Source organism: Martes martes (genome assembly GCF_963455335.1).
Source record: "Martes martes genome assembly, chromosome: 16".
Taxonomy (NCBI): domain Eukaryota; kingdom Metazoa; phylum Chordata; class Mammalia; order Carnivora; family Mustelidae; genus Martes; species Martes martes.
The window spans coordinates 16,108,547-16,123,208 of record NC_137904.1 but is presented as its reverse complement, the minus strand read 5'-3'; the positions used below and the strand labels follow the sequence as shown (position 1 = coordinate 16,123,208).

Genomic DNA, 14,662 nt, shown 5'->3' with positions numbered 1-14,662 from the left:
GGGTAGGGACGGGGAAAGCAGATAAGATTTTCCGAAACAAATCCTATCTCTGGAAACCCACAGACCATTCAAATGCGGCATGCGACCTTGGCTTTGGTTCTCCACAAAGGTGAAGAGAGAAAAATCTTACAGAATCCCGCTGCAGTCTCTCTCTTGCTGCTCTAGAACTGGGGGTAGACGTGCAGGTGGGGGGAAGGAGGAAGTTAGGGCAACATGCACTTGTCCATGGGCTAATTGTCTAGTTTAGACGGGCGAACAGTCAACGAGAAGATGTTAGAAGGTCAAACTCTGGCACCCCAGCCCACCCCGATGGTCTCTGGCGTAAATACTGTGTAACTGGGAGTTAAACATCCCCCGCTGGCTGACGCCCAGAGCCTTCTCCAGGGGACAATGCGCCTTCTTGGAAAGCGTTTCTCCCTGGACACCCTCCACTGTTCCGTCTTTGGAATGTTTCACACTGGAGACGTGTCCCTCGAGATGCAGATCAGTATCTTGCCCACCGAGGGAGCTGGGGCTGGCCACCCCAGGGAGCCAGAAGCCAGTCTTCCCTCTCTTCTGTGAAGGACCTCCATGGTTCAGTTTGGGTTCTAGAAGGATGTAGATGGGGAATCCAGCTCGGACACTCTGATGTGTGTAAACATGAGGTTCCCCTTGGGACACAAGTTCGTCCCAGAAATTTCCCAGCATGCATAGCACTTGGCAGAGAGAGTTCGATGAGTGGCACCTAGATGCAGGAGTGCGGAATGAGCCATGAAAGGGGACGGCTGTGGCCAGCGTCAAGGGAGGCAGAGCAATATCAGAAAGACGAAATGAGATCGAGCCAGCAGTGCTCCCCAGCTGCATGTGGAACCCTGAGCTCTTTCCCAGAGGGCCGGGAAAAGGCTTCGCCTGCCTGTCTTGTGGCTAAACCCCCTCCACCACCGCCACCTCCACCAAGAAGATGGGGAATGTTGGACGTTGTCAGATCTCCTCCCGGTCGAGGCAGCAGGGTGACAGGGAGAAGAGAACGTGAGGCCACCGTCAGCGATTCAGGAAGAAGGACTTGAGAGTCTGGAAGAAAACTGACTTCTGTTTCTGCTTCTGTTTCTTCTTGATGATGGGCACCCACACCAGCCCGCACACCAGCATCATGAGTCCCAGAGACAGGAAGGCGGGCCCTATCATCTTAAGGACCTTAAGGCTGTTGACACCCAGCTTCAGGGTGTAGGCCAAGCAGGTGATGACCACGCCGAAGAGGAGGATGGCGCCGCCCACCGACATGATAATGATGGGTTTGCGGTAGATTTCCCACTTACTCCGGGGGGTGGCGGTCCACACGGACTCACTTCTGGAGCTGATGCACAGGGAGCTGGCCGTCTGGCTGGGCAGCAGGTCCTTGGATTCTGGAGACTTCTCATCGACCTCCGGGGCCTTGGGGAGAGCCTCCATTGTCATGGCTCCACGGGACTGGGCACCTGGTACCCGCAACACTTAGAAACAAGGGTGAAGCCCAAGGAGTCCCCACACGCCCTTTCTGTTCTCAGCATCCGTCTCTGGTCTGGCTCTCAGCGTAGGGCGACACTGGGTTTTGTGCTGAAGCCAAGCAGAAAGTGAGATGAGATCCACATAAATAAGAAACCACTCACTGGCATGTTTCTTTGTTTTTTCTTATGAGAGATAAATATTATAGCATTCAAATCAACTGCTTTTAGTATTTAAAACAGGGAACAGGGGTACCCCTTTAATAAAAAAAAAAAAGCAAAAGCCGTGTTTTTGCGAATGGCATCTTATTTTCAGACTCAACGACTTTCTAGCTATGTGACTTGAGTGAGTTACTTAACGTCTCTGTGCCTCAGCTTTCTTATCTATAAAATGGGGATAACAATACTACTCACGTCCAGCTGCCAGAGGCTGGATTTGAACCCGTTCTGTTCTTGCCCTCGCTCTTACCGTGTGGAGGACATCTTTCAGCCCAGCCCAGGATTTTATGTGCTTTTCAGCCAGGGACAGTCATGCTCCAGGTTCAGAGTGTGACCTTTGAATATCTAAGTGCCCCCTTGCCCTGCCCTCCGTGGCGATGACATCAGGCCAATCTCAGGCCTGTAAAGGTACGGAGTCTGGCCGGTCACCTGCTCTGATTTCTCATCTGAGCCCGTCCGTGTACCTCTCAGTCACCAGAGCCCTCTCTTCCCCTGGTACTTTCTGCATGTGGGAGGAAGGTGAGGCTGTAGAGAGCCCCGGTCCACCTCCTGGACCTCCTGGAGGTCCTCACCGACTCTCCGGCCTGAGGCATCATCTTTGACTTGTCTCCAGAAGGTCTGGCCTGGTGCACCCCAGAGATGCTGCCTCCCTTTCAGTGAGCGAGCGAGTGAATGAACAACGGAATGTCCTTTCTGCTTCCTCTCTCCCGGTGGTCCCGAGCATGAATTCAGCATTTTTTACAACACTGTTTGGACGGGTTCTTCCTGGAGGAGCCTGGTGCCTCCCTGGGTTAAGCTCTGGGACCCTGTCGGCCACGCTCTCCTCCTGTGTCCCCAGGCCACAGGCTCTCCCACTGTTCTCTGCAGGGCCGTGCCTGCCTGCCCAGAATGACTTTCCTCAAGCAACCCTCTCTCCAGCCTCTGCTCTGTCTCCCTCCTCTGAGGACCTGCCTTGGGTCCCCGGCTCCTGCTCCTTCCGTCCTCCAGGAACCCCGAGGTTCTTCCTCTGGCCCCCCTCTTCTGGCCCCACCCAAATCAGATTGCTTTCCAATAGCCAAAAATGTATCAGGGAAGGGGGGCAACTCATCCCAGTCACAGGGGGTTCCCCTGACACCCCAAATGGGGTGAGTCACACCCAAATATGGAGGGGAGGGTGCAAGTCCGGCCCCTGGGTGAAGGGTAGCCTGGGATCGAGGAGATGGCCTCCAGAGCACCCTGAAACCTGTTGGTTCTTCTTTACCAAGGCTCTCCCGTGGAAAGCTGGGTCCCGGAGTGAACGGTTTCTCCTCCAACACTTCCCACCATGTTCATTCCAAACTTGATCCCTCACTCCCACCCGCCTCCTCCCTGCAGCAGCTCGGGCCTGAACCAACCGTAATGCCCCCCCTTTCCAGAACAAGCAGTTACAGACCCGTCCCCTTTGACATGGAGGAAATGAATCGTAACATGGCCGTGCCTTCAGAAGGTGAATACTCATGCTCCTGGACACTCATCTGGAGAGAAGATACTTGGGTCTCTGCTTCCAAAGACTTCAAAAAACCGATGTGCTTTTGTAAGTACAGGGACACAGGTGTTCGTTGCTGCCCCTCGGATCCTGTGGTCTGTTTGCATAAGCCAACGGCCCTTTGTAAAATGATCTCTCCCCTCGCCCGCCCTACCATGAGCTGGGGGCAAAGGAGGGATCACGGAGCCTGGTGTGAGGTCCTGGGGGTCAGGGACTTATGCTGGTTTTTGCCACCTAATTTTTTCTGTGGATGTTCTGACATCTCCAGTAGGATTCCCCCCCCCCCCATCCCTGGGTGACCCTTTCTACCACTTGGCAGTGGAGACCCAGGGCAAAAGGACTTGTTGCCTTCGGATGCTGGAGGGGTTGTCAGGGAGAAGTAGGAATGCGGAGATTCTCAGTCTTGTCGGAGGTGGGTTGGATGGAAAAGGACCCGCAAGCGAGAGCTCCCGTCTGGGTGGGAGGTGGCCTCTGCCTCCCATGCAGGAACTATGCTGCTGGAGGCGGAGACAATGGCCAGGGGTCCTGGAGGGGGGCGGGGAGCTGACGGGGCTGGAAGCACTGAGCACATCTGGAAGTGGGGGGGGAGCTCATGGGGTTGGAAGCACCGAGCACATCTGGAGGTGGGGGGGAGCTCATGGGGTTGGAAGCACCGAGCACATCTAGAGGTGGGGTTGGGGGGCAGCTCACAGGGCTGGAAGCACCGAGCACATGCCCTTTGGCCCTGCAGGGAAGTCACTTGTCTGTTCCCGTTTTCTAAGCGCAGAGACGGGCACCGTGAGAGTTAGGAGCACGGCCAGGGCCCCCCGAATGTCCTACGCAGCTCTGCTAGGATTCCCACCAAGGTCTTTGGACTTAAAAGCTCTGCGCACCAGATCGGGCTGGTCTGAATGAGGCCTGAGCGCCCATCAACTAGGAGACTCTGAGTTTTTCACTCTGGGGCTTCATCCGCTCGCCCCCCCACGTAACTTCTCATGGAATACGGAGGCATGTTGGGAAGCAGTTCTGTGCGATAGAGAAACACGAGCACGGAGGTCGGTTTTTCATACTCGGTTTTTCAATTACTCAATTTAAAGGACAATCTCATTCTGAGACACTGGTCTGTCTGTCTGTCTGTCTTTCTTTTTTTCTTTTTTGGCTTTGAAATATTCCTGATTTTATGAAATGACTGTGATGGAAAGAGGATCATCGGTTTTGTTAGTATCTGTCCCTGGGAGGGGAGAAGTTGGTCACCTGATGTAGATGTCTGCCTGTCTCTCATCTGTCTATCTAAACTGTGATGGCTCATGAAATGTCTAAGAACGGGAACCTTTCATTTAGTTGGCTTACTTAGGAGGCGATGTGGGTCTTGGCACAGTCACGGGACAGGCAGGGCTTCCGAGAAAAATCACTCCTTTGTGATGCCGGCAAGTCCGAGGGCTTATCTGTGGTATCTGTGTGTGATGACGGGAAGATCTAAGTTCCTGACATCAGAGGGACCACCGCTTGAAGCGAGTCTACCTGAGCTGTGGGACCCTGGGCCGCTCTGTGACCACCGGAGGCTAGTGCCCCACAACTAAAATAGGAGAATACAACATCTGCCCCACTGGGCTGTGAGGACCGTCACCTTCCACAAACACTGCAGCCTTATGTGACATAGGTGTTCCAGACGGGGCCATGATGATGATGATGATAATAATAATAATAATAATTATTATTATTATTATTATTGTTATTATTTTTGTTCCTGTTTTCTCATCTGTAAAATGAGGAATTTGGGGTAAGGGGCTTCTAAAATCATCCTAGATCAGTCCACCGGTGGTGACCCAGACCTCAATTCTGAGACTCCGGGCTGCCTGACAATCCCCAAGTCAGGGTGCTATGAGTTTTATAACACTTTATTCAAGTCCTAAAATATTCTCTATTTTTTTTCCAGTATCAGGGTTTCTCAGCAGCAGTACTATTGGGGCAGGCTCACTCTGTTATACCGAGGCTGTCCTGTGCATTGTAGGAGATTGTGTTAATGGCCTTGACCTTTGCCCACCAGATGCCAGTAACACCACCACCTCCTCCGGTCATGATAATCACAAAATGTCTCCGGCAATTGCCATATGTCCCCTGTGTGTGGCGGGGGAGGGGGAGATCAATCTGGTCGCGACCGACCGCAGCCCCACACCAGCTTGTCCTTCCTGCCTGGCTTGCAGCTGCCCGAGGGCTAAGGCCGAGCTGACTCATCCTCCATGGGGGGCCTCCCTTCTGGCCCCTGGCAGGCTATCCAAGGGCCTGGCCCCCTGCTGTAGCTGCTTGAGGGAACAGGGGACATGTGGGGAGCTGAGCCAGCCCAGTGAGAACGGTTTTCAGGTTTGGATTAAGCTCCTGGGGGCTTGATCCGTACATCTCAGAGGCTCCCTCACTCCCAGCAGTGGGTTGACTGGTCCACCCAGAACGTCAGAAAGTGACCTTATTCGGATTAGAGGCCTTGGCAAGTATAAGGAAGGCAGGGGTCTCCAGCCCAGGTCATCCTCAAGTAGACCGGTCCAATGACCGTGTCCTTATAAGAGAAAGGAGAGGAGAATGTGACCTACGGAGGGGAAACCCTGCTGAAGAGGCAGACAGAGGTTGAATCGATGCCCCTACGAGCCAAGGAGAGCCGAGGATTTCCAGCAACTGCTAGAAGCTAGGAGGGAGGCATGGCCCAGTTCTCCCTCAGAGCTTCTAGAAGGAACCAGCTCTAAGGACTCCTTGATTTTTGGACTCTGCCCTCCCAAACCATTAGAGAATAAACTTCTTTGTCTTCAATGACTGCGTCTGTGGTAATTTGTTACAGCGAAACCGAACACGCCCGCCGTTCTTTAACGTACTGAGGCCCGGAGGCTGGGCCTGTGGAGGAGACGGCGGAAGGAAGGAAGGAGGTCGGGCCTCCTGGACGCCCCAAGATTTGAATATGGGCTCAGCCCTGAGGGCAGCCATTTGAGAAGAGAGTGATGGGTCCCTCGCCCCCAGAGGCCACGTTGGAGCGTCCGGAGGCAGACTTAGTGGATGGAGACTGTAGCTCACAGCTGGGGTTGGGCAAGCCGCGGGCTGGCGCCAAGATGGTGCCCCGGTCTGGGACCCCACAGCCACGAGAAGGAAAGAGGGACAGCCCTGAGCCTGAACGGGCACTGATCTCCAAACACGACACCGACCATGAGTGGCCAGGCAAACTGGCATTTACATAAAACCCCCATTTACATAAAATGAGAATCCATTTACATCAAATTCAAAATCTGTGCTACTCCAATGAGGAGAGTGGTTGCCTTTGGTGGGGGTTTGGGTGGGGACACGTTGGACACTCCTGGGGGGCTCTAATGTTCTGTTTCTCGATCTGCTACAGCTGGTCCGTGGGTGTGTCCCATTCATGCCGGAGACTCTGACTGCTTTTCTGTGTGGAGGTTAAATGGCAATAAAATGTTTAAACAAAGGTAATTGAAAGGTCTAACTAAACGCAACACGGTCCCTTTTTTGGGATTCTGACTAGAACAGACCGACTGGACAAAGACATCTGGGGATAATTTTAAGGAAGTCAGAATTTGGATTGGGGATTAGATGACACCAAGAATTTAAAATTTGTATTTGGAATGATAACGATCCTGGGGACACAAATGAAAATGTCTTCAAGACACGGAGCTAAGGCTTGAAACAACATACAGGGAAGAAATGCCGTGATGCCGTGATTCACATGAAAACCTCAGACTCCGGCCGGAGGCAGGTTGACAAGATGCTCAGTGACAGTAAATCCGGGTGGTGGATACACGGACGTTCACTATGATTACGATCTCTACTTTTATGTACGCCTGCAAATGCTTATAATAATGGGAAACGGAATATACAGACAATGGCCAGACCATGTCTAAAGCCAGAACTCTGAGGGGCACCCGGTGGGCTCAGCCAGTGGCACTAAGCTCTTGATGAACTCCAGGTTGAAGTTTCGAGCCCCATGTGGGGAGTGGAGACTACTTAAAAAAAGAGAACTCGGACACACACACACACACACACACACACCCCAGTCTGCAGGAAACAGCCCAGGAAGCCAGCCTGCTGTGTATAAGTCTGACTTTTAGGGAATCAGAGCACCGTCTCCTGCAACCAGGCTAGAAATCCAAACAGTAACCAAGGACAGCTGCCTTTTGACCAAGCAATTCTATGGGGAAAAAGAAAGTCCTTTCGACAGATGTCGATGGGGCGACTGATGTTCTACTGGAAAAAAATGAAACCTGACCCCCGCCTCACGGCATCCACCCAAGAATTAATTTAGATGGATCACAGGCATAACCTGGACATAAAAGCAAGAACGAGGACGATTTTAGGAGGAAACAGAGAGGAATACCGTTGTGACCCAGAGGCAGGCGAACTTCCTCAGGACAGAGTAGGCAGTAAGTAAGCATGAAAACAAAAGCAATTAAGTAAGATTTCGTCTTCATTGGAAACTCCTGCTCATTAAAGGCTCCTAAGAAGAGATGAACAGGCAAACTATAAGCTGGGAGAAAAGATTTTGCAAAATACGTGTTTGTCAAAGGATTTGTATCTGGAACATACGAAGAACTACATCTGATGGGTAAAAACCATTCGCCAGCCTAATTTTTTAAAATGAGGTTTAGACAGACCATCCCAAAGGAAGTTGAAAGCACAGACAAGATGCTTGACAGGGATACTCAACAGGGAGATGCACACGAAGACCACAAGGAAATGCAGTTGGACGCCCTCTAGAATGGGCAACGTTTAAAAATCTCACAAACAGGGCGCCTGGGTGGTCAGTCGGTGAAGCGTCTGCCTTCGGCTCAGGTCATGATCCCAGGGTCCTGGAATCGAGTCCCGCGTCGGGCTCTCTGCTCAGTGGGGCATCTGCTTCTCCTTCTCCTTCTGCCCCTCCTACCCCACTCATGCTCTCTTTCTCTTTCTCTCAAATAAATAAATAAAATCTTAAAAAAAAACAAAACTCACAAGACAAATGGTGACCCGTACATTACTGGCAGAATATAAAATGGCACAAACGCTTTGGGAACAGGCTTGTTAGTTTCTTACAAAATTAAGCAGGCGCCCACCCTTCACCCCCAGAGTTGTCCTCCCAGCTCCTTATTTGTCCAGGAGACACGAAAGCCTGTGTCCACAAGTGACTTATTTAAGAATATGCATCTAGCAGCTCTCCCGACAACAGCCCAGGCCAGAAACTCACCCAACGACAGATCGTAGATTCACACAACAGAATACTAAAGCCAGGGAGAGGGCTGAACGATGTAAGGGAACAAGGTTCTCATGGACACACAGCCTGGATGTCTCCCAGACATACCAGGTGAATGTATCAAAGAGTAACATTATTGTATATTTCCATTTATAGGGCCTTCTAGAAGCTTCTAAGAAGTAATCTAAGGTGACAGAACTCAAAACAGTTTTGTAGGGAAGGGAATTATGGGAAGGAAATAAGGGCTTTCCCCGGGGTGGATGGAAGTGTTCCATCCGTGGTATTTTTGCTGTGGGTTACATGGGAGGGGGGTTGTCTGTCTGTCCATATAGCCCGCTAAGACTTGTGCATTTCCCTGTGTGTAAACTATATGCCACAGGAAAGTGACTGAAAAACCCTAATGATTGGTGGGTTGGGTGGAGAGCAGGTGAAACCACAGCTCCCCCAAGAAAGGCAGGATGTCGCTAGTGGAACACGGGGATCCGTTGTTGGGGTGTGGGCAGGAAACACGTTACCTGGAAAATCAGAGGTGCGGGCTGGGGCAAAGTGACCCCAGGACAGGGAGGACACGTTGTTACAGGGAGGTCTGCAAAGTGAGGGAGTCACCCGGGAAAGACCGTGGAGCTGATTCCGATGAGGGGGACATTTGGAAAGGAAGAGGTGCTTCTTGGAGAAACTGGGATTGGGACAGGAAATGCAGGTGAGAGATGGAGAGACACAGGGATTTCACCTTGTCCACCTCGTCTCTGGAAACCTCCCACCCCGTGAAGGAGAACACAGACATCCCGCAAGCCGAGGATGTGGCGAGGGTGGGGGGCCTGGACGGAGCAAAGACTGGGTCTGGTGGCCTGAATGATCCCCTCCAGAAGGGACGGGCCCCCAGGACCGTCCCTTAATCTTATTAGTGCTGGTCCGCTCACCCACCGCGTGTCTGCCTTTGAGCCCTTATTTGGAGACGCCGCCTACGTGTGTCACTTCAGTGCTTGGCTCCTGACCTTGCATTTCCCCCCAGGGGGGGCTACGCAGTGCTCAGCAAGCAGTGCTCACCAGCACGGCCCCACTTTCCAAACCACTCCTGTGCGCCGGCCTCCGCGCCCAGGATGCAAGAAAGCCAGTCTCCCGCTCTGCAGAGGAGCTCAGGGGCGCGCGTTTCCTCCCTCCCTGCCCATCGTGGCTTCCTCAGTGGCGTCTCCGACAAATGAGGTGAGGAGATGTCTCAGATGCCAGGGGAGAGAAGCTGCCCGAAGGCCTGGGCATTTTGTCACGCGATCACATATCCGTCCCCCAACGTAGAAATGGTTTGGGGCCGTGCGTGTGGCTTATGCAAGGTGCCGGGTGAGTGAGGGTCCAAGATGATAAAGACCAAACGCTTCCCCTCCAGTGTCTGAAATATACCACTTAGGGCCACTTCCTCCACCCAGAGCACCCCTCTTCCTGCTGGTGGCTCTAGGAGGGGGGCCCCATTGTCCTCACTCCCATTTTACAGATAAGGAAACTGAGGTCCAGAGCTGCCTGGCCCCAAACCCTGGTCTGTTATACACAGCACGGTGCTTTCTCAGGCGTAGCACCCGCCTCTCCCTGGTGCTGCTGTCTTCCCTGCCCTCCCCCCACCCACCTCCTGTTCACCTTCACCTCGGCGCCCCTACGGGCCTTTGCTGGTGGCGTTCTCCTCTGGATGTGCCAAAACTTGGTCACTATTACCAGGTTCCAGACGTAAGCAATAAAATGACAGGTAAATTGCAACAAATGCTTTTTTTTTTTTTTTTTTTGGCGCAAGAATGTGCCAACGACTGCATACACAGGACATACACCAAAAATATTTGTTGTTATGACAGATTTGATTTCTCTTTTAGCCAGGCAGCCTCTGCGCTCTCCAGCAAGCCCCATAAGAGACCCCTCCATGCTGGGGCCTGGGGTTATCTGTCGGTTCCCAAGTGTCTCCTCCCTGATAGGAGCTGGGCTATTCTGGGAATTGCAACGGACCCAAAGCAGAGCTCGGGGAGGGGAGGGGGCTCACACTGCCTTGCTGGAGGCTGGGCCCAGAGAGCCGGCTCGTCCCGTGGGAGCATCGGGGAGGGCGGGCTGGCAATACAAGCATTGGAAATAACACGATGGATTATTTCTGAGAAAGACCCGCGTGCACGGGTTTTTTGTGACATTCCCGAGCCCTGGAAGGTCTTGTTCTCTCTCTCCCCCCCCCCCGGAGTCGCCCCCTCACCACCCCGGTTCCAGACACTGCCCTCCTTTGAACAAGACATGCGGTGGGTGACCCCATTCCTCTGATAAGGTGAGTGGGGCCCAGTGTCTGAGCTGATAAAGTGGAGGCCAGAGCGTTTCTGAATACGCTGCCACTGTCACCGCCACTCGGCCACCCCGTCTGTCACCTGCTCACGGCACTTCTAGGAAGGGAAGTTCCCCAGAGGCCATGCTCCACCCAGACAGTGCCGCGCACTCCCCTCCTCCCGCCACCCAGCCAGCACCTAGACCCTGCCCAGCTCAGGTGATGGCGTCTGCTTTTCCACAGACGATTGGTCTGCCCTACGTGTTTCAGTCCGCGCTCTGTGCCTGCCTAGTTTCCCCTTGCTGAGACGACGCCTGCCCCAGCCAGCCCGCGGTCCCTCGTTTCCCTGGCACCTGCCCTCGGTGTCTGCCACGTCTGCACGCAGCCGGGAGCAGCAGACGCTGAGGTCTGATCTGGGATTCCCAGGAGGACATTCTGGGTGTGAGTCCCCACGCCCCACCCCCACCCCTGCCGCCGCCCATGCACACTGGGAACGGGAGGGCTGCCTGGTGCTTTGCTGTCCAGCCTTTTCGTTCCTGCCTCTGCCCAGGTTTGAGACTGAGGTCCCTGCCCAGCCCTCCCCACCCCTCCCAGTGGCCGAGGGTGAAGTCTAGATGCTCTACACCTAGGGCTGAAGCCCCCCTCTGCGTACAGCTTCCCCTCTCCCGGGCCCTCAGCAGGGCAGCCCCCTCCTCGCCTGCCACTGGGCTGTCACGGTTCTCCCTGGGCAGTCCCCTCCAGCCTGCTGGCGGCCGGTTCTCCCCATCCCGAGGCTCCGTCCGGCATATTTGCGTTCCAATTCCAGTTCAGAGACTCAGCACGCCGCGAAGCAAAGTTAAAAATCAGCCTGTTTCTCCAGGGAAATGGGAGGGCAGAGGGGACCGATCCCCTCCTTACTTACTGTCCTCAGTGTCCCAGGGGAGAGGACGGTGAACCTGGGAATCACACGCGGCTTGCACGGGAGGCGGAACCCGGCAACGAGTTTCTGTTCAAGTTCTGCATCCCAGCCAGAGAAAGCCTCCCTGGCCCCATCGAGGAGCTGATGTGCCTCTGATCCCAGCCACTGAGCGGGCTCCAGTGGGGATGAGCTCACCAGGATATGGGCTAATGGGTTAACCCTTTGCGGGCTGCTGGCACAGGCACTCTCGTGATGTGGCTTTGTCTCAGCTCGGCTCTGCCACTGTTGGATAAACCTTGTGAAAAATTAATGAGGCTTCTCTGCAGTCTGTCATCGAGTTTGAGTGGAGACCTGCATTAGGCTGGTGTCTTGGCAGGGCTGATTCTCCTGGCCCTGGCTCAGACATCAGGCAAGCTGGGCTTTGTGGGTTGGTGGAGTGAGTGATGGCGATGGTGGAGGTGGATGGCCAAAAGCTGGCTTTCCCAGAGGCTCTGCGGGCTCCGTCCAGCGCAGGCCGTGACAATGAGATCCAGGAGCCGCGGTCCTTCTGGGTGATGGAGAGGGCAGGTGGAGGCTTACTTAACGTCCTCTGTTCTGAGATGGTGGGGGTGCCTCTGGGAACTTTCCAGAGCCTGTGGGTGGGCATCTCGGGTGACAAAAGGGCAGGAGCACAGCGGGGTCCTGCCCCACCCCAGGCCCAGGTGTCTCTGGACAGGAGGCAGATGTTCACCCTTGCCCTGCCCGGCTTCCCCTGTTATGCCCCTGTGACTTTGCGTGTGACTGTAATGAGAACGGAATGATGGCCCACTGGCATGGCGGGGAAGGGTCTCTACCTCTCTCACAAGTGGCTTGTAAGGCGTTGGGTTGTGTGTCCCCAAGGTGCCCCAAGGGGTACCCGGAAGCCAACAAAACTGCCTGAAATCCTGCCAACCACACTGGCCATGGGGTCGGGGGGAGTCCTTGCCACTGGTCCCAGTCCACGGAGCGGGGGGGGGGGCTTCCTCCTTGGTCTATCAGGGAGACTCTCCCAGGGATGCAGAAGACCAAAGCTGTGGGTACAGCTTGATCTCTGTACCCACAAACGAACGGGAAATCCCCAGACTGGGAAGAGTCTGGAGAATCCGACTGGGAGAGATGGCAGGAGGGGTGGCCGGGAAAGGCGGGCACTCTCTGCTCGGGGGGGACAGGGGATGGTGTCCGCGGGAACTCCAGCGGGAGGCTTTCCAGGATGTTCTGCTCTGCCATTATCGCCTCGGCCTCGGCGCTCTCCAGTCCGGGAGGAAACCCTGGCGTGAATTACCCTGCCGTGCACATAATCCGATCAGTCTTGTTTCCCTCCGTCCAGGCTCCCGTGCTTGCTGCGTGGGCCGCGGGGTGTGGCACGTGGCGGGTGGCATCCGCGTGGCCGTGGGGGAGACCGGCCCTTGCCGAGGACTTCGTCCACGTCAGCGCTAGTCCACGTTCTTGGCCGGTGTCATAATCCACTGACTGCCCCGTGGAACCCTCTGACGTAGCTCTGGGAGGCGTGCTGCTATCCCGGTACTGGGCTTTGCCCAAAGGACTTCTCTGAGCCTTGACTTCTCCACTTGGCGAGTGGACATGATCATTAGGACCTCAGAAAGCTTGTGTGGGGGTTGAAGAAGCAAACACACACAGCAAGGGCTTAATGAAGGCAGCTCTGTGATATACAGAGTGTATGCATGCGTGAGATACACGTATATGTACACGCGCGTGTGTGTGTAGGTACACGTAGAAGCAATGTACATATATTAGCATATATGCAGATGGGGGGGATTGGCTCCAGGGGAAAATGTCTGGGGTTGAAGCTGCGCTGTGTTCAGGCTCAGCCCTCGTGGGACAGAAGAGGGGGCGTGGGAAGCCAGCGTGGTCCCTGGGCAGCTGACTCCAGCCCCCCCGGGAGGAAGGGCTACTGGGAGAGTTGGGCTGCAGAAGGGGCAGAATGAAAGCCCAGCGTTGCCTGGGGGACGGCTCTTAGCCCTCTGACCTCCATCCTGGAGCTCCCAGCCGCTGCGGCTCAGCTCTGCTCCCCCTTGCCGGCTAGTCCCATGTTCCAGGATATGACTTATGGGGTGACTGACCGACCACCCAGGTCTGCCCGGAACGGAGGGGTCTCTGGGACACAGCACGGGACTCCTGGGGCTCAACCAGGTCAGTGCCAAGTCAAGCAGGAAGAGCTGAGTACCCCGATAAAGGCATTTGGAGCCTCTGTGCCTCTGCACGCGGGCTGTCCTCTTCTGGAATGTTCCTTCTGCCCATCTCCGTGGAGCCACCCCATGGGAGGCGCTCCTGGGGCTGGTGCCAGCAACGGAGGTGAGCAGGCAGGGGTCCCACGATGGGCTGCGGGGCTACAAGTCTAGTGAAGGGGTGTCTGTGTTGATACCCGTCTTTTACGCTCTCTGCTTCTGTGTCTTTTTGCCGGATCTTAAGAACCATTCATGGCAACTTCCTATCTTAAGAAAACCCAGCAACCAAAAAAAGAAAAAAACAAAACAGAACACCAACACTTTTGGAGAATAAGTTTGCACCGCAGTGATGTTTCTGACCCAGACCTTGCCTGTGGGGTGATATAGATACCAGGTGAGGGCCCCCCCGCCCCCCCAGGACCCCCCTGTCCCCATGCTCTATGGGACCCTCGGCTCTTTCTAAGACAGTTGAGAGGCCTTTTGCTTTCCAGGGTCCGGGAAAATCATGCAAAGCAACTACTCAGAATCAGGCAGCCCCGGGAAGAGCCACCACCTTCCACCGGCCCCAACTCCCTGGCCAGTCTTTGTCTCTTTTCCCATCAAAGGCACCGTGGCCAAGGAGATGGGACTCGATGGCCCTGAGTCTCTCCTGGTCTGGCCCCTCTGTCCTCTTGAGCAACTCAGTTATGTCAAACTGTCTCCTGGTCCCTCCTGCCTGGTCGGGCACCGGCACAGAGCCTGGGGCTGAGACTACGGCTGACCTTCTCCTCTAGCCGCTCCCTTCTCAGCTTCTCTCTTTCTTCTTGTCTCTTCTCACACTTTTCCCTTGTGTCTACCTATCCGTTGCCTCCTGTCTGACAGTTCTCAAGATGTCCTTATTTCCTGGGGGACGTGGAGGG

At 54.7% G+C, this 14,662-nt stretch overlaps 1 protein-coding gene across 1 annotated transcript; it reads right to left on the bottom strand.

The window, feature by feature from the left end:
• Positions 1-1,020: 1,020 nt before the first annotated feature.
• PIRT (phosphoinositide interacting regulator of transient receptor potential channels) lies at positions 1,021-1,605 on the bottom strand (the record flags this gene model as incomplete). Its single annotated transcript, XM_080826560.1, has 1 exon — positions 1,021-1,605. Exon 1 carries the CDS (start codon positions 1,432-1,434, stop codon positions 1,021-1,023), a length of 414 nt encoding a protein of 137 aa, XP_080682686.1. The 5' UTR covers positions 1,435-1,605.
• Positions 1,606-14,662: the final 13,057 nt, after the last annotated feature.